The sequence below is a fragment of the Trametes versicolor genome, assembly GCF_000271585.1.
Source record: "Trametes versicolor FP-101664 SS1 unplaced genomic scaffold TRAVEscaffold_4, whole genome shotgun sequence".
Taxonomy (NCBI): domain Eukaryota; kingdom Fungi; phylum Basidiomycota; class Agaricomycetes; order Polyporales; family Polyporaceae; genus Trametes; species Trametes versicolor.
In genome coordinates, this window is record NW_007360324.1 from 2,449,125 (window position 1) to 2,472,887 (window position 23,763).

Consider the following 23,763-nt stretch of genomic DNA (forward strand, 5'->3'; position numbering starts at 1 on the left):
TCTCTACGAATGCCATCCAGTCGGGCACAAACGGCGCGTCGCGCGCGGCGGGCGAGTGCTTGGATGTGGGCGCCTTCCTCGCAGCCTTGACTACCCGCGTGTTAAGGCTAGCGATACCTGCACTTTACGCCCACCTCCCTCTTGCTCACCGTCTTGTATGAATAGGTTCTTGAGCAGTGTTTCTGCGGGGGGTAGTCACCAACTGTGTACAGGACACCGTGCGAATAAGAGGGACACATGCTTGTTTAATTCCGCTAAGAGGAATGGAAGTGCGCCAACTGGAAATGTGCGTCGGGAAATGCCGCTTGTACGTAGGTGTGCCACGAGTACACATGCATGCTCTTTCCTTCGAACACCCATCTCATCGCAACCTGTACTCCATGAACCCAATAGGTCCGGACCCTTTATACATCGAATTCTGGCCTTCGCCGGTTTGTGGGCATTGCACAAAACGCGAGTCTCAGCTCCCGACCAACACAAGGCTCAAACGATGTATCGGGTGCTCAATCACCTTGTATTGCGGGAAGGACTGCCAGAAGGCTGCGTGGCCCGCTCACAAGTAAGTACGGTTATCGTTTCGAACATATTCTGCTCCGAGAGTACACATACTGATTTGACGCATCTTTGCAGGCGGCTGTGTCGCCCCTCGGGCCCAGATCCACTTGGAGATCAACTCGCGGGTCACCCCGCCCGAATCAGCCTATTTCAAAGTGTTAACGAATGGGTCAAAAACACGCACGACTACGCGTTCATGACCCTCATGTGCGCGGCTGTCCAGCTCCGCGGCGGAATCGACGCCGCCTTCACCTCTCCACATGTGGTGGTCTTCAAGCTGACGCGGGTCGACGAACCCAAGAACCCCGCCGGCGCATTCCTGTTGAGTCCGGAGGTGCCGCTAGTCGTAAAGCGAGAAGACCTCGGAAGCCGAGACAACTGGGAGGAACTGGATGAAGCATGCCGACGACAAACCGAGCGCTTCCGTGCAGGCCCAAACCCGCACCCGTGCTACGTCGGGTCGCTCCCGGCTATGATCTGGGTCCAAGGCACCAATATCGCCGCATACCACCCATTCCCCATATACAGTCTCCGCACCCAGGGCACGGGTCCTCTCAACGACCTCACCAGCATAATATTCGAGCACGTTGTGGCCATGTGCGTCGGGACGATGAATGCCGGCCTTGTCCTGCATGGTCCCAAGGGCCCGTGCAGACCTCACGAGCTCCTGCCGGACGTCGGCGTCCTCGTCAAGCGGAAGAAGACCTGGGAATGGAAGAAGGAAGAGGGCTGGGTGTGGAACCGTTCAGTAAGTTTACAGGGCGGGTTGGAGCCGCAACTTCTCTGGCAGGCGTTCTACGTGTTTTGAAGCCTGGTATTTGCGCTCCGCTGCCATGGTAAGTGTTCCGCGACGCACTAGTCAATGCGAGATGAGGAGCTAACTGAAACGGCATGTCAGCTTCCATGATCGCGATTTGTCGTCGGGCATCTGTGCAACAGCCATTAGTTTAGAATCGGACTGTCTATGTCCATAGTATGTATTCGGTCAGGAAGAGTGCGGCGTGCACCCTAGGTAGCGCATCCTTCTGAACAGGACTGTTGAACTCTGTAGGGGAGATAATCCCCCTCTTATAAAAGCGCCGCATGCGACTTGCAGCAGCGTAGTGTGATAGCCATCGGATGTTCTGAAGTTCACGGTTCTAGACCCGCACTGACGCGCACGCGGCGGCGGATGTTGAACAAGAGGGGGCGTACTAGGCCCAGGGAAGGCACCGTGAGTATGACATCTCTTATCTTACACTTTAAATAATAAGCTGCAGTGGGCTTGCCTGAACATTGGTCTATGATATGCCACGATGAGGTATAACTGTTAGTAGACAGGGAGAGACCGAGCCTATGGGCGCTACCGGGTAATATATGGCGACCAGCTGCCACTACGCCACCCGTCAAAGTGCGACTCCCGTCGCGACCACGACCGTCATCCTGCAGAGCAATGTTCCAAGATCGGAAAGTTCCTCGATGCGACGGCTGCCGCCTAACAGAATCTGAGTTAAAAGTGAAGCTGAAACGTTGCGCCGGGTGCTCGGCAACGATGTACTGCAGCAGGGAGTGCCAGAAACGGAACTGGTTAAGTTCGCACAAGTGGGTAATTTTTTTCAAATCCGAGTAGGATTGTTCCTGATAGTTGTACTTCATTCTCGTGCACTTGTTGACCATTGTCATTTAGGGCAGTATGTCGTGCCGAGTGGCTCAGAGCGCCTCCACCCCAAGTTCAAGTTGTCGACCCGGGTGCAACGGACGCCAGTGTTGTCAATGACTCGAACCAGGGCATCCCTTCGGAATCGGTAGCCACCCTCGACACTGCGTTGCTTGCCTGGCTGCAGACCCACCACTATGGACTCATGGTCCTAGCAACTGCCACTGTGTATTTAAACGGTGGCTACGCTCTCCACTTCTCCCCCGACGCTCCTCGCGCGATCACAATCTCCGTCAAGTCAATGCCCAAGGCCCTGACCTCCTCGCCTGTCGGCCCATCAAGCGACAACCCGGGCAAAGGCTTCCATATTCTCAGTTCGTCGTCTGTCCCCAATACCACACTCCTCGAAGAATATGGCCCCGGATTCAACTGGGACGAAGCCCAGTCAGCCTGCGAGGACATGGAGGGGAAGATCCAAGATGTTATAGGAGATACCTTCCGCATCCACGCATTGCCCGGGATATTCCATATCAAGAACTCTCCGGTCATGCGCATCCGGCCTATCATGGCCACTGAGCTGCCCGGCCGTAGCGGTACGCTCGACGCGGAGACGCGTGCCATGCTCGAAGACGTCAGGACGTTCTGCATGGGCCTCATGCTCGCCGGGTTCGTGCTGCACATGCCCAGCGCGGAACATGGGGGCAGTCCCTTGCCTAGGGTGGGTTCCCTCGTCCGCCGGAAGAAGAAGCAGTGGGAGTGGGAGCCGGTCCCTGTCTGGGACTGGGGGCGTGCCGCCGCCGCGCTCGTCCCGAGAGAGCTCTGGAAGACCGACCATCCACCCGAGGAACTGTGGAGGCGCTTCTACTACGGGTGAATCTGGCTCGCACAACAAGATCCCGTCCATGGTGCAGGCTACATGCGTACGAGGTGACAGTTTTTCAGTAGTTTGTCGTACTGACTATATTCTCAGGACCCCTTTAGATGGCTTGGCCACTGAAACATCGCGATGGGGCCTCCGGGGGGAGGGATTTTATTGGCTTGAAATATCATTTTCATTGTTCTCTATTTTTAGCTGCGAAGATCCTGACAAGTTTTGACTACACGTCCACTGGCAACAAAACGTCCGCGCGAGTCCTATACGAACGCTGGCCACGTTCGCCTCGGCACAAGTACGCCCTTCGTATCCTGAACGTTTTATCGTCTGATGCTGAGCAGTCCTCTTCTGACCTGCAGATAGGGCATCGAAATAGGGTCGAGCTATCTCGCAGGATCGCCTACGCTCACAGCCCTCGAGAATGCGATTGTCGACTATGCTGGGCTGCACCCCCTCGCCTTTTTTCAACCTCGCAAGTGCAAATGCGTGACTGTATGGCGGTGTTAGTTCAGCCCTCGCGTCCGCGCGTGCGATCGTCGTGCGCGCACTCCCTCGCGCGCCGACCGCCCCGGGGAAGCACACGTCCTCGAACATATTCCGGTTTGTGGGGCGCTCCAGGAATCGTGCGGATGTCTGAGCTCGAGTCGCTCGCGGGATCGAGAGAGACTCCGCACGCGCGTCGAGTGTGAGCGCATCATGGAGTGCATCCACCGCGTGCGCCCGGACGACGAAGTAGGTTTGCATCAGTGCTAGTGCGCATATAAGGATCAAAATAAGGGCGAAGCGACCAGCGAGTCTCACAAAACGCTCGACTCGACTTTTTGCCGTCGTAGTACGGGTACTTATCCCTAAGAGAGGCGTCTGAGAGACCGAGAAACTCGCTGAGCTACTAACTTAGCAGTCCAACGTCCAACACGGGCTTAATTAAGCGCCAAGTACTGCCTGCTCGCTACGCCACAATCCAAACCACGACTGCAACCACGACTATCCTCTGAAACGATGTCTCAGCATCGAAAGGTCCCTCGATGCGACGGCTGCCGCCGCACAGAATCTGAGTCAAAAGTCAAGTTGAAACGCTGCGCTGGGTGCTCAGCAACGATGTACTGCAGTAGGCAGTGCCAGAAACAGGACTGGGTATCGCACAAGTGGGTGTTTCTTTAGGTCGTAAGACTGCGCACGACAGCTATATTCCGCTCTCGTGCAGTTACTGATCACCGTCAACCAGGATGGTATGTCGTGCCGAGTGGGTCAGCCCGCCTCCGCAACGAACTGTCCACTCGGATGCAACGGCGGGCCCTCAGGCTGTCGTTGATGACCTGAGTCTGGGCATCCCTTCGGAATCTGTAGCCGCCCTCGACACCGCGTTGCTTGCCTGGCTACAGACCCACCATTACGGACTCATGGTCCTAGCAACTGCCACTGTGTATCTAAACGGCGGCCACGCTCTGCACTTCTCCCCCGATACCCCTCGCGCAATATCAATCTCCGTGCAGCCAATGCCAAAGGACCTGACCGCCTTGCTGAGCGGCTCATCCGACGACAACCCGGGCAAGGGCTTCCATATTCTCAGCACACTGTCTTTCCCCAGCACCGAACTCCTCGAAGCATATGGCCCTGGATTCAATTGGGACGAAGCCCAGTCAGCCTGCCAGGTTGTGGAAGGGAAGATGCGGGATCTTGCGGGAGACAATTTTGTGGGAGATACAGGCTTCTGCGTCCGCGCGTCACCCGCGATTTTCCATATCAAGAACTCTCCAGTCCTGCGCGGCCGGCCTATCATGGTCATGTCCGAGCTGCCCGGCCGTAGCGGTAGTACTACGCTCGACGCGGAAACGCGCGCGATGCTCGAAGACGTCAGGACGCTCTGCATCAGCCTCATGTCCACCGGGTTGGTGATGCGCATGAACGACTCGGAGCGCGAGGACGACTTCGCCCCCGAAGTGGGAACCCTTGTGCGCCGGAAGAAGAAACAGTGGGAATGGGAGCCGATCCCTAACTGGGACTGGGGCCGTGCGGCCGCGCTGGTTCCGAGAGACCGCATGAAGACCGAGCTTACACTCGAGGAGCTGTGGGAGAGCTTCTACTTCGGGTGAATCTGGTTCATACTACGGGCGGTTCCGGTTACGGTGCGTGCGACCTGCGTGCGAGACGATAGTTTTCCAGTCGTTTGTGGTACTTACCATTGTTCTCCAGGCCCGTTTGAACGAGTTGGCCGCTGAACATTCCCCTATTGCGAGGGGACCTCCGGGAGTCAAGGCTTAATATATCCTATCTACTTTCCTCCATTTGTGGCTGCGACGATCTTGAAGAGTTTTGACTACACGCACGCTGGGAACGAAATGCCCGCGCGAGTGTTATATAGAAGTCGGCGACGCTCGAGCTGACACTGAAGTGTCTTAGTTGACATTCATGCAGGTCGCCCCAGGAAACTCGCACAACGCCCCAAGGCTAGCCGCTATACCGCAGGCGCAGACACCACAACACTCGAAGCGCTGACGACGGGCATCTCTACCCCCATCTTCTCCTCAACCTTGTCCTCAGACAGCTCTCCCGTCTCGACGTGAGTGAGCCCGCCCTCCGACTCCTTCTGCTGCTGCAATCCGTACTGGTCGTCTGTGTACGTCGGCATCGGCACCTCGCGCATCAGGACCACCGCCACGAAGCCCGCAGCACACACGCCTGCCATCACCCTCCAGATCGTCGCCAGGCTCTCAGCGAACGCCTCGCGCACTTCGGTGCGTAGCGGCTCGTGCAAGTGTGGGAGGGCCGGGATCACCGCGAACGCGATCTCCGCGCCGCCATCGAGCGTCTGGAGGAACGCCTGTGGCAGCTTCCGCTTGAGTTCGTTCTGGACGATCGTCGCAGAGATGGTGACGCCCCATGTCTGCGCGAAAGGGATGAGCTCGGGCGGCAGAGGAGTGTGTAGTAGCGACGCGCGACATACCTGGGCGAACGTGCGGAGGAAGTTGTAGAAGGCGAGGGCGGGCGCGCCGCGCGCCACTGGTAGCGGCGCTAGAATGGGGAATACCACTGCGACCCACTGTGCGCTCGGTCGCATCAATAGCGTTCCCAGAGATGCGCGTCGAGCAGTGGCATAGTACTCACGTTCAGCCCTATTCCGATGGCCGCTATGACCTGATATGCGGCCCACTCGGCCTTTCCCGAGTCCGCCTTGAGTGTGGACAGCAACACGAGACCGACCGTTGTCATGACCCAGCCTAGGTAATTTATGGGGCGATACATGCCGGTCTTCTTGACCGTGATCCCGCACGTCACCGCCGCGACGGAGGTGAATGCGGCGGTTGGAAGGACTTGTACGCCGGAAGTCCCCGGGCTTGACAGCTTACACGCCTGAAAGTACACGGGGAAGTAATCTGCGCGTACGAATCAGAACTGCGCAGGGTGAGGAATGCTTCGCCAAACATGCGACCTACAGATAAGGGAGATGCTGACGATGCCATGCACGAAGGTGGACAGAAATCTGCACACATACAAACGCTTGTCAGCTCAGTGCGAATATACTGTAACAATATCATGACGCACCCGCCGAAGCTCGTGCGATTCTTGAGGATATCGAGTGGAACTGTCGGCTCTCGTGGAACGGACATTTCGTATGCGAGGAATGCCACGATGAGCGCCCCGCCGAGGATCAGTGGTGCGAGAACGTGCGCATTGGTCCAAGGGTACGTGATTCCGCCCCACGTCAACGCGATGAGTGCGAGTGTCGTGCCCGCTATAATCAGGAAGTTTCCGCTACGGTACATCAGCATCCACTTTTACTGCAAGCCGGACACGCAGCCGGGAGGCGAAGTATGCTCACGTCCCATCCAGACGTCCAAGTTTTTCCCGGATGGTCCCTTCAGGTGTGCGTACGCGAAGGAAGACCGCGACGAGCGCGAACGCGATCCCTGCGAGGGGTAGATTGATGTCTGCGAATTTGATATCAGCTTCCGGTTGTCCGTTGCGATGACGCCAAACATAGAAGATTGAACTCACAGAAAAGCCATCTCCATGATGCATTTTGCGCGAGGGAGCCACCCTGCATTGCCTCCCGTTAGTAATGCCTTCACAGTAACGACATCAGGTACGATGTCAGACGTATACACTCACGACGACAGGACCGATTGCGGCGGCAAACGCCCATGCGATAACTACTAGCCCTTGAAACAGACCACGCTCCACGAGCGGGACGAGATCGGAGAGGATGATGGAGAACATGGTGTTAATCGCGCCGCCACCGATTCCCTGGATGGCTATGTACGTGGGTTAGCAGGCTAGCATACGCCCGACGTAAAACACGTGTGCGCGAACTTTACTCACTTCGTGCCACAATAATAATGCGCATGCTCCGTGCAGACCCACAAAGTGCGCTTCCGACAAAAAAGAACGCGACGGCCATCAGCATGATTGGCCGGCGACCAAACACGTCGGCCAGACGGCCACAGAGCGGGAGAGCCGCCGTACTAGCGAGCCCATAGGCGGCGCCAATCCAGACGAAGTCGTTGTCGCCGTCGAGGTCATGTGTAATGGTAGGAAGCACGGTCGAGACGGCAGTGACGTCGAGGGCGCTGAGAATATTGCAGACGACTATGGCCAGGAAGCAGAGCCAGAACGCAGAACCTTTTCGCGCCCCGGGCTGTAAGCGCGTCGCCGAGGCGGAGGACTGGGGAACGGCTGGGTGCATAGTCGCATGAGCTGTCTGAGGCACCACGGGGATGGGGACGGCGGGGGGCTTATGCAGGGGGGGGCGGGTTTCAGGGTGGAATTCCTAGCGTGGTTCGTGCAATGAGGATGTCAGTGAATCTCCGGTCTGAACGGACTGTGCGGACAATTCTGGGGGGGCATTGTCCCTTTAGGAGCGACGGCGGAGGATCCAAAAATTGTGCTGCCGAAAGCTGTCAGATTCTGCGCTTGCTATACATCGTGCTAACCATTGCCTACGACATCGTGTTAACAGCGCTCAGAAGCATCCGTGGGCAGTAATGGAACTCGCCGTTTGAGACTCTGAAAGTGCCGTGCATGTACATCAGCTGCCTTGAATGTCGTATCTGCCACGATGCAGGGCGTGCTTCACCGATAAGAACGCTTCCAAGGGTTTTCGCGGTCGACTTTGGATCTGGAGCAGGGACCCATGGGAGAAATGAGTCGAGGGAGCAGTGCTGTGACCAGATACATCATCAGTATGTACCGCGCTCTTGAAGTTTCTCAAGTAAACCATCATGGGTAACGAGCCTTGATCGACTACAGATAGGCAGCTTGAAATCTACCGAAGGCTGTTCGCGAGGCGAACGTTGCGTGTGCAGTGGCAGAAGGTACTGAATCGCTTGTAGTCCTCTGATAGATCTAGAGTCTGTGGCACTTCTGTGGCACACGATGCGCCATGACCGAGGATGTCTGAGTGATGTCTAAGAACCGATTGTTCCAGTTAACAGATTTTATTTATGAGAGCAAGCCCAAGGTTGGTACAGCCCGTGGTTGGGAGAGTGAAGCATACGTGTTCCTTGAAGTCGAGGACTCGGAAGAGCATCATGCATCATGTCCGAACAGATCCAAGCTGCAAAGCGCTCAGCGCGAGGGCGTGAGAAAGGATTACATCCCGGCCACGAGGCTCTCAGCGCTGCTCACTAGCGCTCAGCGCTCACTCCTCGTCCGAGTCGGATTGACCCCTTGGGCGATTCCAATATTCAAAGATGATCCACGCCATACTCCTCACGCACATCAACACATCGTCTAGGATATGCACCACCGTGTACTGAACCCTGCTCTCACCCGTCTCACGACCAGCCGAGCCGGTATGCAAATTCAAATCAAGTTACTCATGCCACAACAACACCTCGTGTACGTCAAACTTCTCAAGCCCGTATCTTTTACTCACACATCTCCAACATAGTTTGCGCGTCAGTTTGATCTAGCAATTTGAATTAGGTGTGCAGCATCGCGCCAACACCGAAGGCACAGAACTAGCTGCAATGGCCCTAGCGCGTCCGTCGCGCGACGCGCGCGGTACGGACTTTTCTGCTACTACTTCGCACCATCTGTTGACCTGCCGACTCACTCTTATAGCGCTTCTGGAGGTAGTATTCGCCCCTTCCCTTTTGGCGGCGCCCCGCGCATTTGACTTTGATATACTGCCGTCTTGTACCGGCCGCCGGGTGGAAAGATATGCATCACTCTGGCTGATGATGCATAACAGGCTTGCGAACAGGCCGGCGCTCTGCGCGCGATCCAATAAAAGGGTACTTTAAGCTTGAAGAGCTCGCCAAAATCGCCCCTCGCATTGCTAAGCACCATGGACTCCTTCGCGACCACTGCCAGTGCCCAGCCGACTTCTCTAGCGTCTCTATCTCACCTTGTAGAGAGCACATTTGGTGCATATCTCTTTGGAACCAGTGCTAGCCTGATGTATGTGTCCATGACATGCGAAGACATGTAGCTTGAACTGACCAGTGACTAGATTATACGGTATCAGTCTGTGCCAGTTCCGTCGCTATCTTTGCCTATACCCTACGGATGCGTCGTACATCCGTGCTATAGTCAGTTGATCGCTTTTTATGCTGCCAAGGGTGTCGCTTACCGGATTCGTATGCAGGTATTCGCTGTCATGTAGGACGCCTTTTTATGTCGGAATTCCATATGCTAACCTCAGCCGCACTTGGAAGGGTCTTGGAAAGTGTACACACTCCTATGCTTATGCATACCTGGTAAGTTGGTGTTTTCGAAACATATTCCGTCGCTCTTCTTATCTGGCAACAGTTACTACTTTCTAGTCTCAAATTACGCCAACCCGCAGACGTTCAATTCGCCGCCCTGGTATGTTAACAATCTACGCTGGCCTGTCCCTTCTGACGGCGCTCTTGCACAGGTCCCTCAAGGTATGCCGTCCATCATACTCGGTATCGCTTCAACGCGGTCTTACTTGCTATCCCGCAACAAACACAGATTGCACCCACCCTCGCAGTACGTCAGATCTCATACACGTCCATATCTACATGCCGCTCACGATACTGCTGCAGGCTGTGATCACGTTTACCGCACAGGTGTTCGTTTTCTATTGCCATCATTCTCACAGAGGCCTAGCTGCCTAACCGTCTATCGTCTGACACAGGTTTTTTGCTCGTCGAGTGTGTCTGCGTGAGTTTTACTAAGTAACTGTGACTTAAGCGGCGCAGCCCCTTAACATTTCATTTTGTAGTCGGATTCAAGTATAAAGTGGTCGTCGTCCTCGTTGTGAGTACAACATTGTACTATGCGGTGAAATACTGTTCATCGCGCGGCACAGATGATGTGCCTGATCGTACATGTCGGCAAGTGCTCCCTATTCTCCTACGGCCACGTCTGAGCTGATTGGATGCATTCGACTATCGCAGGCCTTGGAATAGGTACGAGTTAGATCGACATTTGTGACTTTTAACGAGGGTTCAACATTAAACATAAAATCTCTACTAGCTCTCACCGTTGTGATGTGATTCCATATCCATTACTTTTAGTGCCGTGATCCCTTGCTAATGAAAACATTGCAGAAACAACGTAGGCAGCATCACTGCCTACAACCGTTCCAACGAATGGCTTTTCTCCGCTCCAATCCTTCCTGCCTCTGTCGCTGACGGCTTGCTTACGAGCGCTATCATCATCGGCCTACGCCGCAGTCGCGAAACTTCCACACGGTAGGCTCTGACTTTACGCTTATAAACGATCGTATTGAACTCACACGTAGTCCTAGCGCTCATAGCGTTTACGAGCTTTTCATGCTCTACGTGGTGAACAGCGGTGCGTCGTATGCTTGAACAGCGGCCGTGTCGCGACTCGCTGCTGATTCTAGCGCAGGTTTATTCACGACGTATGCCGCAGCGGTCAGCTCTGGCGCATGGATTAGTGCTAACCGAGGTTTCATAACAGTCTCGTCAGCATCGTGCCCTATGTAGTGGTACGTTCTTTTCGCCGACCCTGCTTTCGTCTCCTTGACTTATCGCAATCCTACTCAGGGCGTGGTCATGCCCAAAACGTTCATTTGGGCTGCGGTCAGCTTCGTTCCCACTCGACGTGCGTTCCTGACAGAGATATCAATCTGTGTTCGAAAGCTAATCACAGCCCTGCCATCCGCGACAAAGTCTACGCAATGACACTGCTTTGCGTGTAAGAGCATTCATCCCTGCCAAAATCCACGCGGACTGACGCTGCGAGCAGCCTGAACTCTCGGAAGCGCCTCGCCGGTCGTGGACTGGAGATATTCGGGAAGGATGTCCCTATGCGGAGTATCATCGCCCGCGCCAACCACCTCGCGGCGGTCGAGCAATGGAACGCGCCCGCGGTGAGCTCGCACTTGCGCCTCCTCTATGTCCCCGCACACCGGCAGACCCGCTGACGACCTGCAGCTGCCCGACAGGGCGCCAACGAAGATCGCTATCAGCATTTCGGCGGAGACGGAGTCCGACGTGCCCGACACAGCGTTGATCCAGAAATGCCACTCTGAAGACCACCTTACGGAGTCGATGAAAACTCGAGGAGTCGCTCGCGGCGACTCCTCGTGATGCGACTCGGGTAGGCGTTGGCTCAGCGAACATTGTGTATGTTCGGTGTGTCTTCCTTGGAACCTGTACTATCAGTCTCTATCCTTCGCTCTGAGGTCGTGTACTCCGTATGTATCTAACTTCTGGACCTGACAGTGTACTTCAATCGAGTAATTTCTTATGCTTACCTCGCGGCGCCAGAGAATCCAGAGGACGGGTGCCGCGCTCCGCCGCTCTCATGAGCGCGCTGGTTCTGTGTATGCGGATGCAACGAGGGACTTATGAACATGGCTATAACGCATGAAGCACATTGGCTTTACGAGGGCATGCCTGGGCATCCCGGGGTGTAATGTAACATATATCGCCTTCGCGCTCTGGTAATACTCGTTCCTTCAGCGTACCCACAGCTCGGCGTCGGCTGTAGTATAAGCGTATAATTTTATGAGACCTAGTTCCGCAGCAGGAATGCCTCGAAACATCTAATGCACGGCACAGTGGAGAGTCGCGTGGGGGAAATACCAGAAGACAAACAAAGGATGCTGAGATCATGCCATCAACGACGTGTATGCGCAGGAGTCCGAAGTACAATCCATTGATGGAGGGGTATCGCGGAGGAGAGAATTGATACAGAGGTGTCGCGGAGGAGAGAACCTATACAGACAAACCAAAAACCGTAAAACAAGATCCTGGAGAGCTCCACTCAAGCTACCAAAACCCGACAGAGTAATCCTAGCTAAGATCATAGTGTAGATTAGTACGAAGCACTACGGAGATAATCAATGTCACGCACTATGATCATAACATTCTGACGCGTGTTGACGCTGACAGACAAAATACTTTCGCAGTACCGGGCCCCAACTGAGAAGCACATCCCGATTAGTAGAGCTCCCCCGACTTAACCATGGACACATACCAATTGCAGACATCAGATAGCATTGTACATAGCCCATATATCCTCGGGATGGAGGCCAGAACGAGACTCAAAGTCGTCGGCCGGCACCCACTCCCCACCGTCCACGGGCTGCCAATCCCACGCCTTCTTCTTCTTCCACAGCCGGACGTACGTCCCCCTGAACGGGCCCTTCTGACAATGCTCGCACCGCCCGCATGAAGACGGCGGGCGCAGGACGAGACCCAGGTTGACGGTCTCGATGCACATGGCCGCGACGTCCTCGCAGACCTCGCGGATGTACTCGGGCATCGCCGTCAAATGCCCGCTCTGGGGGGCGAAGACAGGGAAGTAGTGGAAGGTCGCGAAGGCGGCGTCGGGAATGTCGCACACGGCGGGGATGCAGCCGATGACGGTGGCGTTGGGGATAGTCTTGCGGAAGATCTCGGTTCTCTGCCGACACTCAGCTTCGGTGCCATCCCAGCTACTGATGAATCCGCGCATGTTGTCCTTATGTTCGAGCGACACCTCCAGGATGCTGAAAGCCTTGGCGGGATCCGCGCCGTCATCCGATCTATCTCCCGGGGCCAATGTCACGCGCAGGACCCGAGGAAAGCCGAGGTTCGCGGCGATACCGCCGTGCGCGAGGATGGTGGCATTCGCCAGCGTTTCGAGTGCTTGCAAGTGTATGTCGTCCACCCAGTCGTGCATGGCCTCAACGAGGGCGGCGGATGAAGCATACCCGGCACAGCCCTCAGCCTGGTAGCAGCTTCCGACGGACCCGCACTTGTTCCTGCATTCATATGAGTACCGGCGTGCGAAGGAAATAGATGAAGGAAGGCATACTTGTGCCGCGGCCACGCCGCTCTCTGGCAAGCTCTACTACAGTACATGGCACCCGTGCATCCCTTGCATCGTTTCAACTTGGCGCCTGCGGGAAGCTGCCGTTCCCGCTTGTTACAGTGTGCGCATCGAGTGAGGCATGGCGGAGGAAGAGTGTCGATAGTGTGGTAGCAGTTAGTGTGGTCGCCGGAGTCCATGGTGGGCGCGAGTCAAGAAGATGAACTTCAACATGAACGAGACGCACCATATATATGGCCCAACTTCACAGAAGCATCGGGTTCCGAGAGCCCTGCTCGATCGGGGGTCCTACCGTACATGCGCGCGGTGGGACACTAGATCTGCACACCGTTGGGACTCCCGATGGGTGAAATGAACGTTCTCGATGGTCACCGTGACATGTTGAAATCACCCCCGACCGAGTCTAGCGGAAAAGCGTAATAAGAGGGATGACGGCGATCCGTGCAAACCATATGCTATCAATTAGAGGTGTATGATGTCCAAGGTGCCTTTGAAGGATATATGCGCTCGAAATTGGTGCGCGACTCACAGTCCGTTGGTGGTGGTACGGAACTCCGAAGAGTGAGCGTCGGATGACAGTCTCGGATGATGCCGGTGCCTGCAGGGCCCAAACAGGCGACGGCTTTATTTAGGCGCCATAACCTTCTCTCCCATTGTCCGGGACAATGTCCCAAATATTTGTGGCACACGGCGTCACGGTAAAGTTACTCCAGATACTCTCTTGCGATCAAACACTTGAGGCTCGCATCTTCCATCTCACTGCCTGGACGACCAGTCGATTCACTTCGCTTATTGGTAAGTCTTGCTGATAAGCCAACTATTGGTATCTCCGAGTCGAACACTGAACTTCCTAGTCTGTCGGTCACTGACTTCTTCCACATGGTTAGCAAACTGACGATGCTGCTCTTAAATGACGATGTGGCTCTCATGATCGTCGACAATATGAGCTCAGAGGAAAGCAAGAACGCTCTATGTGCACTCTCGCAGACATCTCGTCGATTTCGCGACCTGTGCGTGCCCGTCCTTCGCTCAACAGCCCGGCTCGACAGCGTACGGTGTCCCTCGCGCATAAGCCATCAGATTCCGGAGTGGATGCGGCCATACCTGAGGTACGAGTCTTACCATTTTAATACCATATATACGCCAGTAACAGTTTTCAGGGAGCTCACGCTGCGCGATATTTGTGGCGACCGCACCAGCAGGTACCGCGAATACCCGTGGTCGCGCGATCCGATCATGTGCAGCACCTACGAGGGCGATGCGATTGCGGCTCTGCTGCCTTCCATACCTCACCTGCGAAAGGTCGTAATCATATCCTCACACGACCCGCCTCCATGTGTATCATTCGTATACGGAATATCCTGGGCGGTAGTGAAGGCCATCATCTCCGCCCGTGGGCTGCAGGAGCTCGACTTAGATGGCCACTTCTTCTGCCTCAACACCTTCGCCCCGGATCCAGACTTCACACCCGCCCCCCTCACCACTTTCCGATGCACAATTCCGCACCGGCGCTTAGTGCCAGTCACCCGCGCGTTCTCGACGCAGACAGAAGCTTTGGCTTTCGTGCTCGAACGGCTGCGCCATTCGCTCGAACATCTCTCCCTCACGATCGATATAGCACCTTTGGATATGATACGCGACGCGGACTGGCCTCGTCTACGCTCACTGCATCTAGCAGGCGATATACTCCCCACCACGCACTCGCTCCCCTGGGTCTCTATTCTGCGACACATGCCGCGTCTGCGCGTCTTATCCCTGCGGGCTGCTGTGCCCGATGACATCGACCATCTCACCACTCACCAGATCGTATGGCCGCCGGATACGCTTCTCGACACCCTGCCATGGCCAGAGTTGGAAGACCTAGAGGTCACCTATCCCGATCCCGAAGACCGGCTCTTCTCCCACCTGCCGTCCACGTTGAGATCCCTCTCGATCGGCCGCTTCGCATTCTTTGCCCACCATAACTGGGCCCTGGACGAATGGGAACAGCAGTATTCCAGGCCACAAGATGTCCCCATGCCGCGTGCTTCCGAAGTACTGCAGATCGCGCGAAAGTGCAACACGCCGAACCTGCGCACGCTGAAGCTCGAGTATCTAGCAGACGGCGACGCCTCGGAGGACGAACTTCTGGCGTGCATTCCCGCAGCATTCCCACGCCTGGAGTCGCTGCGCCTATGCCGATACGACACCCAAGACGACGCAGCCGCAGCTGGAACTGCACTGGTATGTTGTTATTCACGATCCCGATGCTCGTACAGTCACTCATCATACGTTCTACAGAGGGTCGCGCAGGCCTTGTCACCCCTCTCGCATCTGCGCACGTTCCAGGTGCACCTGGACGCCGTTCCTGACCCGGAGCTCGCGCGCGCGCGGAGGGGGTGTTACTACGCCAAGGAGAGCATTGCGGCGTATGTACGCGAGCTCAAGGAGCTGGCCGATGTGATGGCGCAGACACTGGGACCGTCAGTGGAGGCGATCGAGATGTTCGCCCCACCCAGTCGCTGTGTTCCATTCGACGTGGTCCGTTCCGCTGCTGGAGATGATGGTAGTCCTGGTACGGCAGCGCATGCGGAATTTGGGGCGGAGTATACCTGCTAGTGCGTGTCTACAGCTGGGGTTTGTGCTGGTGCATGCTGGACGACTCTACACTGATCTTCGTGTACAGCTAGTACTGCATATGATGAGCATTCGAGCAATGCACGACTTAGTCTGTATCGAGCGCATGTGTCAGTGCGTATAGATGACAAGACACGGAAGAGAGTATATACCACGCCAAGGGAGGATGCACGGCTACCGGAAGAGAGATCGGCTGAGCGGTGGCAATGGGGGCGCCGTGTAGTTGGTAGACCGCGGGCAGCACATCAATAGCCAACCATGGGGACTGAATACATACCCATGCGGGGCGGCGACGCTTCGCACGAGGCGGCTGGCGGGCAGTGAGCGACATAGGCAGGTACGCGGACCCAGACACAAACGCTTGAAGACCCGCGTCGAACCCGCATTGTCGCACGGCAGTTGCGCACCTGCATTGAGAACGCTCGTGGCGGCCTGCAATACGTCGGCATCAACTGACACTGTGACACCGCATTAGAATTAGACCTGCGTATAAGCCGTCGTCTCACGACGGTACAGGGACTGTGAATACACGTAAATAAGTAGAGATGCACAACTCCTGCCCTATGATAGCCAGCAACGTGCGTTTTATGAGATTGGCCGAGCAGGCTTACCTCGAGACCAGACCCTACACTGCATAGTAAAACGCCCACACCTTGTCCGGCTTGAAGCCCGATTCCGGATGGGCGCCGACTTCGTCTATGAACGCCCAGTCGAACCCGCCCATCTGCTCCCACTCCCACTTCTTCTTCCGCTTCACCATCTTCCCCATGATCGGCTCGGGGCGGCAGTGCCCACACCCCGTACACTCGCCCCGCCGCAGCGCCAGGCCCGCGTTCATCGTGATCATGCACATCTCGACGACGTCTTCGAACACCACGCACACACAGTCCGGGAGCGCCGCCGTCGTCCCGCACCGCAGCGCCAGGATCGGGTAGTAGTGCGTCGACACACAGTTCGTGCCCGCAATTCTTGACACGGCGGGCATGACGTCGAGGACTGTTTCCGTAGGCGGCATCTTCCTGCGGAACCACTCCTTTCTGCGCGCGCGCTCCGCGGTGATGTGGTCCCAGCTGCTGATCATCGAAGACACCTCGTCCTTGTGCACGATGGAGAGGTGCGCGAGGCGGAACGCCTCCGCGGGGTTCCCGGGGTCGTCCGCCTCGTCGTTGCCGGGCGTGAGCTCGAACAGCAGGATCCGCGAGCTGCGGTTCGCGGCGATGCCGCCGCGCGCGCCGACCATGGCGTTCGCGATGATCGTGAGCGCGGCCCCGTGCGTATCGTCCGCCCAGTCCGTCACCGCTTAGCCGAGCGCGATAAGCGTGTCGTACCCCGCAAGACCCCCGCTGCCGTTTGGACCGTCTTGGGGGCGGCGGCACGAGTACCTGTAACTGGATATGAAAACCGTGGCAGGGCGGGGCAGTAGGCGGAGGAGCGTACTTATGATGGGGCCACGCCGCCTTTTGGCATTCCTTGCTGCAGTACATGATGATGGAGCATCCGGCGCAGCGTTTTAGCTTCGTGTCTGCTGGAAGCTGCCGCTCCCGCTTCTTGCAGAGCGCGCACTTTGCCAGGTGGCCTGCATAGGCGACTTCTCCGATATCGTGGCAGGACCCGGGGGTGCAGCCCCCGGGATTGCAGCCCGAATGGGTGTGGGCGACTTCCATGGGGATCGCGAGGGAGAGAAGCACGTACCAAATTTCAGCTCATTGCAGGACCCCTGAGTGTTTGTGACTCCGAACAAGCCATTCGGTCGGCCCTATTATACGCCCCGTAGACTATACGAACTGCATTGCAGAATAAATAGGTTTGAAGAGCAGGCAATAGTACTTACTCTACATGTTCTCCGCGATAGCGGTGGTAATCGCAGGAGGAGGATGTCGGGTCGTTGCGCACGGTGTAAGAGACAACTGTACAACTATGACGTCACTCTGCCAGGCAAATGCCGCAGTGCTCGATTAGGTTTTACATTTCGGCCGCCATACACGCGAGTTACCTGATTCGGACTCGCTACTGTACGCCCTCGTCTCGCGCTCGTTTAGATCTCTTCGACGAACCAACGCTAGTACGGCGTCGGCGCTCGCACGCCCTCCTCTCGCTTGTTCTGTACCACGTCTGGTCACCCGAATACACCTCGTTCTCGCACGATCTCATCCGGCGCGGGGCCCCGACCCGTTACGACGTCGCGTTCGAGCTTCGTTCATGCCTCGTCATCGACTCGCCATCAATGGAAGCAGCGGGTTCAGACGCACGCTCAGGGAATATGGAGCGGTGCGGGGATCGGTGCAAATAAGTATGTATGTTTTGGAACGCAGGCAGGAGGGGCAATGAGACTCGATCGTCCCAATCGGGAATTGCCGTTCGTATAAGTATGTAAGTGATCCGCGGCGCCGGAAAGCCCCTCGCCAGTCTTTCCTCCTCATTCCTACTCTTCGCGGCTCGCTAGTTAGGGGTCGCCGAAGTATACTACACACTCACTTTTCAGTGACATATACAGCATGGAAATATCAGACCCGACAACCCTACAAGGCATCGCTTTCCACCCTGCGCCAGCTTGTGGATACTGCTGGAAGTACGAATCAGACCTCCCGGCGAACACAAAGCTCAAACGCTGTGTCGGCTGCTCAGTCGCCTTGTACTGTAGCAGGGACTGCCAGAAGGCTGCATGGGCTACCCACAAGTATGCTTACTATCAGCCGTCGCAAAGACACCCGAGACACATTCCAACTGACACATCTTCGCAGGCGGCTGTGTCGCCCCTCCGACTCGGAGTCGGCCCCTAACTCACTCCCAAATCAACTCGCGGGGCACTCCACCCCGCTCGAGCTGTTCACCAACCTCAACGAGTGGGTCTCGAACACGCACGACTACGCCTTCCGCACCCTCATGCGCGCCGCCGTCCTGCTCAACGGCGGCGGGCTCGCCGCCAACTTCGCCGAGCCGTGCATCGTCGTCTTCAAGCTCACGCGCGTCGCCGAGCCCAAGACGCCCGCCCACGCGTTCCAGCTGAAAGTGCAGGTGCCGCAGACGCTCAAGGGCGAGGGCCTCCGCGCGACGGTCAAGGAGGGGCAGGCGGCCGTGCACGCCGCGTGCCAGCTGCAGTTCGAGGCGATCCGGCGCGCGAATGCAGCGATCCCGGAGTACGCTGGCGCGCTTCTGGCGATGGTGTGGGTGGAGGGCACCGAGATCGTGGCGTACCACCCGTACCCGATATATGGCCTGAGGTCGGGCGACACGGGGCCCCTCAGCGAGCGTATGAGCCCGGTGTTCGAGGGCGTCGTGGCCATGTGCGTTGGGACGATGAACGCGGGGCTTGTCTTGCATCCGCCGCGCGGAAATGGGCCGCCCGAACCCGATGTCGGCGTCCTCCTCAAGCGGAAGAAGAAGTGGGATTGGAAGAGGCGGGAGCGTTGGGCGTGGAAGCGCGACGTGTCCTTGCCATCTAGGATGGATCCGGACCTCGTCTGGGCCGCCTACCACATACTGTGAAGCTCTGCACTCAGACTCCGGTAATACGCTGGTAAGTGCTTCCGAGTGGCACACTAGCAGGTGCGGGATCGGGCTTACTAACGTAGTGCGTTAGTCCTAGCAATTTGTCCTTGGGTACCCACGCAACGGGTTCGGGTGGCACCAGGAAGACTCATGACTCTTGCATCTCGCAACGGGACCATCGCAATAGCTGAGAGGTATCAGTACACCCGATGGTTGGAACGATTGGGTATACTTAGACTTGACCCCCTAGTATGTATATTAGACCTTGACACTTATAGCTACTCCTCGACATCATTATTCTCCAAATACCAGCCTAATTTTCAATGCTTTGCGATACGCGCACCCGCGCAGAGTACAAGGTCGCAGCAGAAGAACAACGCAACACCGACAGAAAACAACGCCGCGCACACGCGGCAGCCCCATCGATCATCCAGTGGCACAGAGTGCCACCCACGCGGCACGCGCATCAGACGTACACGACGAACAAAGTAGGATTGCGCAAACAGGGAACAAAGTAGCAGGCCGTAGGGGCGCGGTATAAGAACACGAACGCGACACCCCCGTTCTCCAGGTTGCAGCACTCGTCAGGCTTCTCGTCACCTCTGACATCCTTCCTGACACCAACTCTCGACCCCCTCAAACTGCCATCCACCACCCGCGCGTGCTGATACCCCATCCCTGGCCGCGCTCCGGTAGGGGCGCAACAAGAAAGTCCACCGGGGCGCACCGCGTCCGTCCTGAGATCCGCGAGCCTGCGTCCATACGCCCGGCGGTCCAGGTGAGCCTTGCGCGCGATATGGCCTTGTCGAAGCAGCGCACTGATCTTGCTCCCCGTGTTGACCAGGACGGCGCGCTAGGATACGCCCAACCTCTTGTAGGACGTCGAGATTCAGCGTGCCATGCGTAGGCGGCTACCGAGGCACGGGTGGGTTGGCATTGCTGGAGCCTAGGCTGGAGCATGCGAGGCATGGCGAGACCCTCCGCCGGTCCATGACGTCGTCCACGGATAGCCCTACGGTGGTCGCCTCCTTGGCCGTGAGCGTCGGGCATGTAGCGGAGGCGCGTCTGCAGCGTTGGCAGACGCCGCGGACGCGCAGCCGGCTATGGCCGTTTCCGTTCAGGAGTGGGGGTGATAGGTCGACGTATGACGTTCCTTGTCTCGCTGGCCTGACGCGTCCTGATCCATGGGTTCGACGACGGACTCTTGCGCGCGCGTCCGTGCGCGCGCCCGGGTAATCACACATGGTCCGACCCTCAAGCTCGGCCCTCGGCGCTGTTGCGCTCCTGTTGCGGACGATGAGAAGGTCACCCCGCGCGGTCCTGGCAGGGACGCGCGCTGGGCAGCCGACTCGCTCGCTCGCGGTTGAAGATGGACATCGCTGCGGGGTAGGGGGTTGACGAGGAAAGGGTGGGCTGGTAGGAGCACGGGGCTTGCGCGAACCGCCCGCCACCCGTTGTTCTGACGAATCCGAGAGGTGAGCACATCCCCGACCATCGAGCACAAGACCAGCCACTCACCCGACCGAACCCAACAGACCACGCCACCGGGCTACATCCTCCGTTCCCTGCTGCTGCCTCCGCCTCTGTTGTCGTGTAGTAGTTGTGGGAGTTGGCGCTCTGAGCAATCTACTGCCCCAGCGGGGCGTTCTTATATACCTGCGTGAGTGCGAGTGAGCTTGGTCCTGCTGCCAGCCAGGTGCGCGCGACAGGGGCTGGCAGCATTGTGCGTTGCTGCGGAGGCGGTGTGCAGACAAAGCGGCTCTGGGCATTGGGCGTTGAGTGCTTGGTCCGTCTGCCATGGCTGGTATGATCGCCTGCGCGGGCATTGTGTTGGGCGTAGATGCTCCGGAGGTACTTGGACGTCTATATGGCGCGGAAGTTGAGCCTATCCTAGAGCTTGTGAGTTACCTCGACGCTCGCAAGCGGCGCGCGGACATAGAGCCTCGCAGGGCGTACGCTAATCGTCTCCCGCCCGGCGCGCTCGAATGTCCTGCTAGGCTTCATCCCGGAGAGCGCGATATCAACGCTGGTCCAGGACTGGCTTCAGCAGCACAATGCAGTAGTATCAATGCGCATATACGCATCAAAATCATGGTCCAGCGGCGAGTAAGTCTCTAACAATGCGCGGCTGCACTTGGTGCCGTCGTGCGCGCGTTCATACAGCACGCCTCTGCTGTGACGAACCAGCTCCAATTGAGCATATCAATAACGCGCAAGACTACTACATCCTAATGGCATGCATAAGCATTCACTGTGACTGGACCGACCAGTAGAATGCTCGCATACCAAGTATATACAGCAATCCTAGATAACTTCAGTCGATCTCAACGACCTCGGGAGGTGTTGCTTCCTCCACTAAATCCATGATCGCTGAGGGTGGCGGAGCACCGATGGGGGTAGGTGCTTCTTCCGACGTTCGCGCAGCCTTCTTCGGCCGCGCCGCTTCTGTGAGCTTCGCGAACGTCGACTTGTTTGCCTTCTACACCGCAGAAGACGCGTCAATACCCAGCTGCTCGCCACGGCACCTGCAGTGGTTGACGCACCTGATACGCAACAGGGTCATCAACGACCTCCTTGCGGGTCTTCTGCTCCGCCTCCTCGGCTCGGCGCAGATCAATCCTCAGCTGTTCGATCGTCTTACGGTTCTCCGGCGCGCGGTCCACGTTCGCGTTATACAACACTATCCATCTGTGCCGCGCGGTCAGCCTAATGCTGCATGTATGTATGCGTCTGCGTACCTGCTATGTCGCTTGATCAGCGCGTTCTTCTCGCCGTGCGTCGAAAGGCCCCATTCGTTCAGCAACTCCACGATGCGCTTCTGCGGGTGGATGTCGTACGCGACTTTGGGGAGGTGTTCGGGCTCGGCGTCGTCCTCGTTTTCCCTTAATCTGCAACGGATTCGTCAATACTCGTTAACAGCAAGCAGGAGTGGCGCTGGCGACGAACCTGACTTTACCCTTTCCCTTCTCCTTGCCTTTGGCGCCGCCGGTGGAGGCTCCCGCGCCACCGAGTAGTTTAGACCACTGCTGCTTCTGCTTGCCCTTTGCGTCAACAGGAGCCGTATGGTTGACAGTCTTCGCTAGGTGCCGTTTACAGTCACTGTCGATATGAATGTTGATCTTCTGGGTGAGGACCGCTTTCTGGCATATGGGGCAATCGACGGTGCCTTGCGACGACGTGTGAGCAGAGGAGCCACTAGGAAGCCTGAGGAGGCGCGCGTACCAGGGAGTGCATCAGGCGTAGCAGATCCAGAGGGAGCAGGACTTGACGAGAGCACGATGGGATCGTCGTCCGACGCGCTCACCGGGCTACCACTTCGTTTGCGTTTCCGTGCAGGCTCGTCTAGGTGCGTCTTGGTAGACTTTAGTGGTACTGGACACGTCTTTCTCGCGTGTTCTTCATTGGCGAGTCGTAGGATGAGTGGTCTATCCACAGCGACGTCACGACCGAGCTCGAACCGAGGAGGGAGCAGGAGCGCACCTAGCGATCCTCCATGCCTGCACTGCGCTCTCTACGGCTGCGTTCTTCCGCAAGTGAATCTCTGACGCGTCTTTCCTGCACGATGGGCATGTTGAGTTTACGGGGAGTGCAGAACGTATGCACTGAGGGAAATCCAGGTACTAGTCAGATGAGATTGCCCTAGGCATGGCGGCACGAACGGCACTCACGCACCACGGAGCAGAAGGAGTGTCCGCAGTTCAGAGAGACTGGCGCGTCGTAGAAGTCACGGCAAATGTCGCAGCGGAGGGCGTCGTCGAGGGTGCGCAGACCGGGCGCGGTCGTACTGTCTGGAAAGTCGGTGGAGTCCGAGATCTCAGGGATAGCCAGCAGTCGGTCTAGCTGTGTGGCCATCTGAGCGGAGGTTTCGCAAGCAGTATAACGCAGGAAGGGGGGCAAAGACGAGGCCGGGCCCTGCGGATGGATGTGGGGAAGAGCAAGACGCGACACGTCGCGAGTCGCGTCTGACTGTCGCGATCACGTGTCCTTCTCGCCTCGGCACCGATCGCGCGCGCTCGGCGGGAGATCGCGCTTGTCAGAGGCGCTCACTACTCAGATCTCAGAATGAACATCCTCGGCCTCTCTCCAAACACTCCCCAACGCGAGCGGTACAGACCATCAGGATCATCCACAAAATAGCTAGCGACACTATGCGCGATCGAGCCGATAACATAGCGGGAACGCAATACGTACCTAGGTCAACGTAAATGATAGTACGGTAAGCTGCCCGGACAATGTCTTTCGCCCGCGCCCCCTCTCGAGCTTCAACACTGACGGCCCTGCCCTTCATTCGCCTACAGGGCACAAAGGAGCCAGAAAGATCGGCAGCAGTCGGCAG

The 23,763-nt window shown here is 57.2% G+C and overlaps 11 protein-coding genes across 11 annotated transcripts; 6 read left to right on the plus strand and 5 right to left on the minus strand.

Moving 5' to 3' along the window:
- Positions 1 to 380: 380 nt before the first annotated feature.
- Positions 381 to 3,065, plus strand: TRAVEDRAFT_46053 (uncharacterized protein; the record flags this gene model as incomplete). The annotated part of the gene is made up of 4 exons (XM_008038157.1): positions 381 to 559; positions 631 to 1,303; positions 1,366 to 1,391; positions 2,222 to 3,065. The coding sequence occupies 4 exons, from the start codon at positions 381 to 383 to the stop codon at positions 3,063 to 3,065; spliced, it is 1,722 nt and encodes a 573-aa protein (XP_008036348.1).
- Positions 3,066 to 4,064: 999 nt separating this feature from the next.
- On the plus strand, positions 4,065 to 4,226 carry TRAVEDRAFT_120694 (uncharacterized protein; the record flags this gene model as incomplete). The annotated part of the gene is made up of 1 exon (XM_008038792.1): positions 4,065 to 4,226. One exon carries the CDS (start codon positions 4,065 to 4,067, stop codon positions 4,224 to 4,226), a length of 162 nt encoding a protein of 53 aa, XP_008036983.1.
- A 65-nt stretch (positions 4,227 to 4,291) lies between these two features.
- On the plus strand, positions 4,292 to 5,158 carry TRAVEDRAFT_46054 (uncharacterized protein; the record flags this gene model as incomplete). Its single annotated transcript, XM_008038158.1, has 1 exon — positions 4,292 to 5,158. One exon carries the CDS (start codon positions 4,292 to 4,294, stop codon positions 5,156 to 5,158), a length of 867 nt encoding a protein of 288 aa, XP_008036349.1.
- A 362-nt stretch (positions 5,159 to 5,520) lies between these two features.
- On the minus strand, positions 5,521 to 7,749 carry TRAVEDRAFT_120593 (iron permease; the record flags this gene model as incomplete). Its single annotated transcript, XM_008038793.1, has 9 exons — positions 5,521 to 5,949; positions 6,010 to 6,105; positions 6,171 to 6,439; positions 6,500 to 6,546; positions 6,609 to 6,818; positions 6,886 to 6,994; positions 7,062 to 7,104; positions 7,176 to 7,318; positions 7,386 to 7,749. The coding sequence occupies 9 exons, from the start codon at positions 7,747 to 7,749 to the stop codon at positions 5,521 to 5,523; spliced, it is 1,710 nt and encodes a 569-aa protein (XP_008036984.1).
- A 1,605-nt stretch (positions 7,750 to 9,354) lies between these two features.
- Positions 9,355 to 11,751, plus strand: TRAVEDRAFT_71093 (uncharacterized protein; the record flags this gene model as incomplete). Its single annotated transcript, XM_008038794.1, has 16 exons — positions 9,355 to 9,467; positions 9,520 to 9,598; positions 9,655 to 9,668; positions 9,725 to 9,766; positions 9,819 to 9,875; positions 9,928 to 9,937; positions 10,005 to 10,022; positions 10,079 to 10,104; positions 10,586 to 10,729; positions 10,786 to 10,832; positions 10,890 to 10,902; positions 10,962 to 10,989; positions 11,048 to 11,105; positions 11,174 to 11,198; positions 11,250 to 11,373; positions 11,438 to 11,751. The coding sequence occupies 16 exons, from the start codon at positions 9,355 to 9,357 to the stop codon at positions 11,591 to 11,593; spliced, it is 954 nt and encodes a 317-aa protein (XP_008036985.1). The 3' UTR covers positions 11,594 to 11,751.
- A 441-nt stretch (positions 11,752 to 12,192) lies between these two features.
- On the minus strand, positions 12,193 to 13,501 carry TRAVEDRAFT_71094 (uncharacterized protein; the record flags this gene model as incomplete). The annotated part of the gene is made up of 4 exons (XM_008038795.1): positions 12,193 to 12,305; positions 12,363 to 12,430; positions 12,486 to 13,254; positions 13,308 to 13,501. The coding sequence occupies 2 exons, from the start codon at positions 13,499 to 13,501 to the stop codon at positions 12,498 to 12,500; spliced, it is 951 nt and encodes a 316-aa protein (XP_008036986.1). The 3' UTR covers positions 12,193 to 12,305; positions 12,363 to 12,430; positions 12,486 to 12,497.
- Positions 13,502 to 13,994: 493 nt separating this feature from the next.
- On the plus strand, positions 13,995 to 15,920 carry TRAVEDRAFT_71095 (uncharacterized protein; the record flags this gene model as incomplete). The annotated part of the gene is made up of 4 exons (XM_008038796.1): positions 13,995 to 14,117; positions 14,177 to 14,431; positions 14,483 to 15,545; positions 15,603 to 15,920. The coding sequence occupies exons 2-4, from the start codon at positions 14,202 to 14,204 to the stop codon at positions 15,918 to 15,920; spliced, it is 1,611 nt and encodes a 536-aa protein (XP_008036987.1). The 5' UTR covers positions 13,995 to 14,117; positions 14,177 to 14,201.
- A 643-nt stretch (positions 15,921 to 16,563) lies between these two features.
- On the minus strand, positions 16,564 to 17,178 carry TRAVEDRAFT_46059 (uncharacterized protein; the record flags this gene model as incomplete). The annotated part of the gene is made up of 1 exon (XM_008038159.1): positions 16,564 to 17,178. One exon carries the CDS (start codon positions 17,176 to 17,178, stop codon positions 16,564 to 16,566), a length of 615 nt encoding a protein of 204 aa, XP_008036350.1.
- Positions 17,179 to 18,433: 1,255 nt separating this feature from the next.
- Positions 18,434 to 19,737, plus strand: TRAVEDRAFT_64172 (uncharacterized protein; the record flags this gene model as incomplete). The annotated part of the gene is made up of 3 exons (XM_008038797.1): positions 18,434 to 18,615; positions 18,680 to 19,455; positions 19,519 to 19,737. The coding sequence occupies 2 exons, from the start codon at positions 18,434 to 18,436 to the stop codon at positions 19,422 to 19,424; spliced, it is 927 nt and encodes a 308-aa protein (XP_008036988.1). The 3' UTR covers positions 19,425 to 19,455; positions 19,519 to 19,737.
- Positions 19,738 to 20,010: 273 nt separating this feature from the next.
- On the minus strand, positions 20,011 to 21,079 carry TRAVEDRAFT_28283 (uncharacterized protein). The gene is made up of 3 exons (XM_008037950.1): positions 20,963 to 21,079; positions 20,272 to 20,902; positions 20,011 to 20,205 (listed from the first exon to the last, which is right to left on the minus strand). Exon 2 carries the CDS (start codon positions 20,669 to 20,671, stop codon positions 20,339 to 20,341), a length of 333 nt encoding a protein of 110 aa, XP_008036141.1. The 5' UTR covers positions 20,672 to 20,902; positions 20,963 to 21,079; the 3' UTR covers positions 20,011 to 20,205; positions 20,272 to 20,338.
- A 662-nt stretch (positions 21,080 to 21,741) lies between these two features.
- On the minus strand, positions 21,742 to 23,279 carry TRAVEDRAFT_46061 (E3 ubiquitin-protein ligase RAD18; the record flags this gene model as incomplete). The annotated part of the gene is made up of 7 exons (XM_008038160.1): positions 21,742 to 21,906; positions 21,971 to 22,115; positions 22,166 to 22,315; positions 22,374 to 22,593; positions 22,650 to 22,852; positions 22,908 to 23,029; positions 23,100 to 23,279. 7 exons carry the CDS (start codon positions 23,277 to 23,279, stop codon positions 21,742 to 21,744), a joined length of 1,185 nt encoding a protein of 394 aa, XP_008036351.1.
- Positions 23,280 to 23,763: the final 484 nt, after the last annotated feature.

Bases quoted from the DNA above. Each gene is read 5' to 3' on its own strand.
- TRAVEDRAFT_28283 (XM_008037950.1), bottom strand. From the start codon at position 20,671: ATGTGTGATTACCCGGGCGCGCGCACGGACGCGCGCGCAAGAGTCCGT.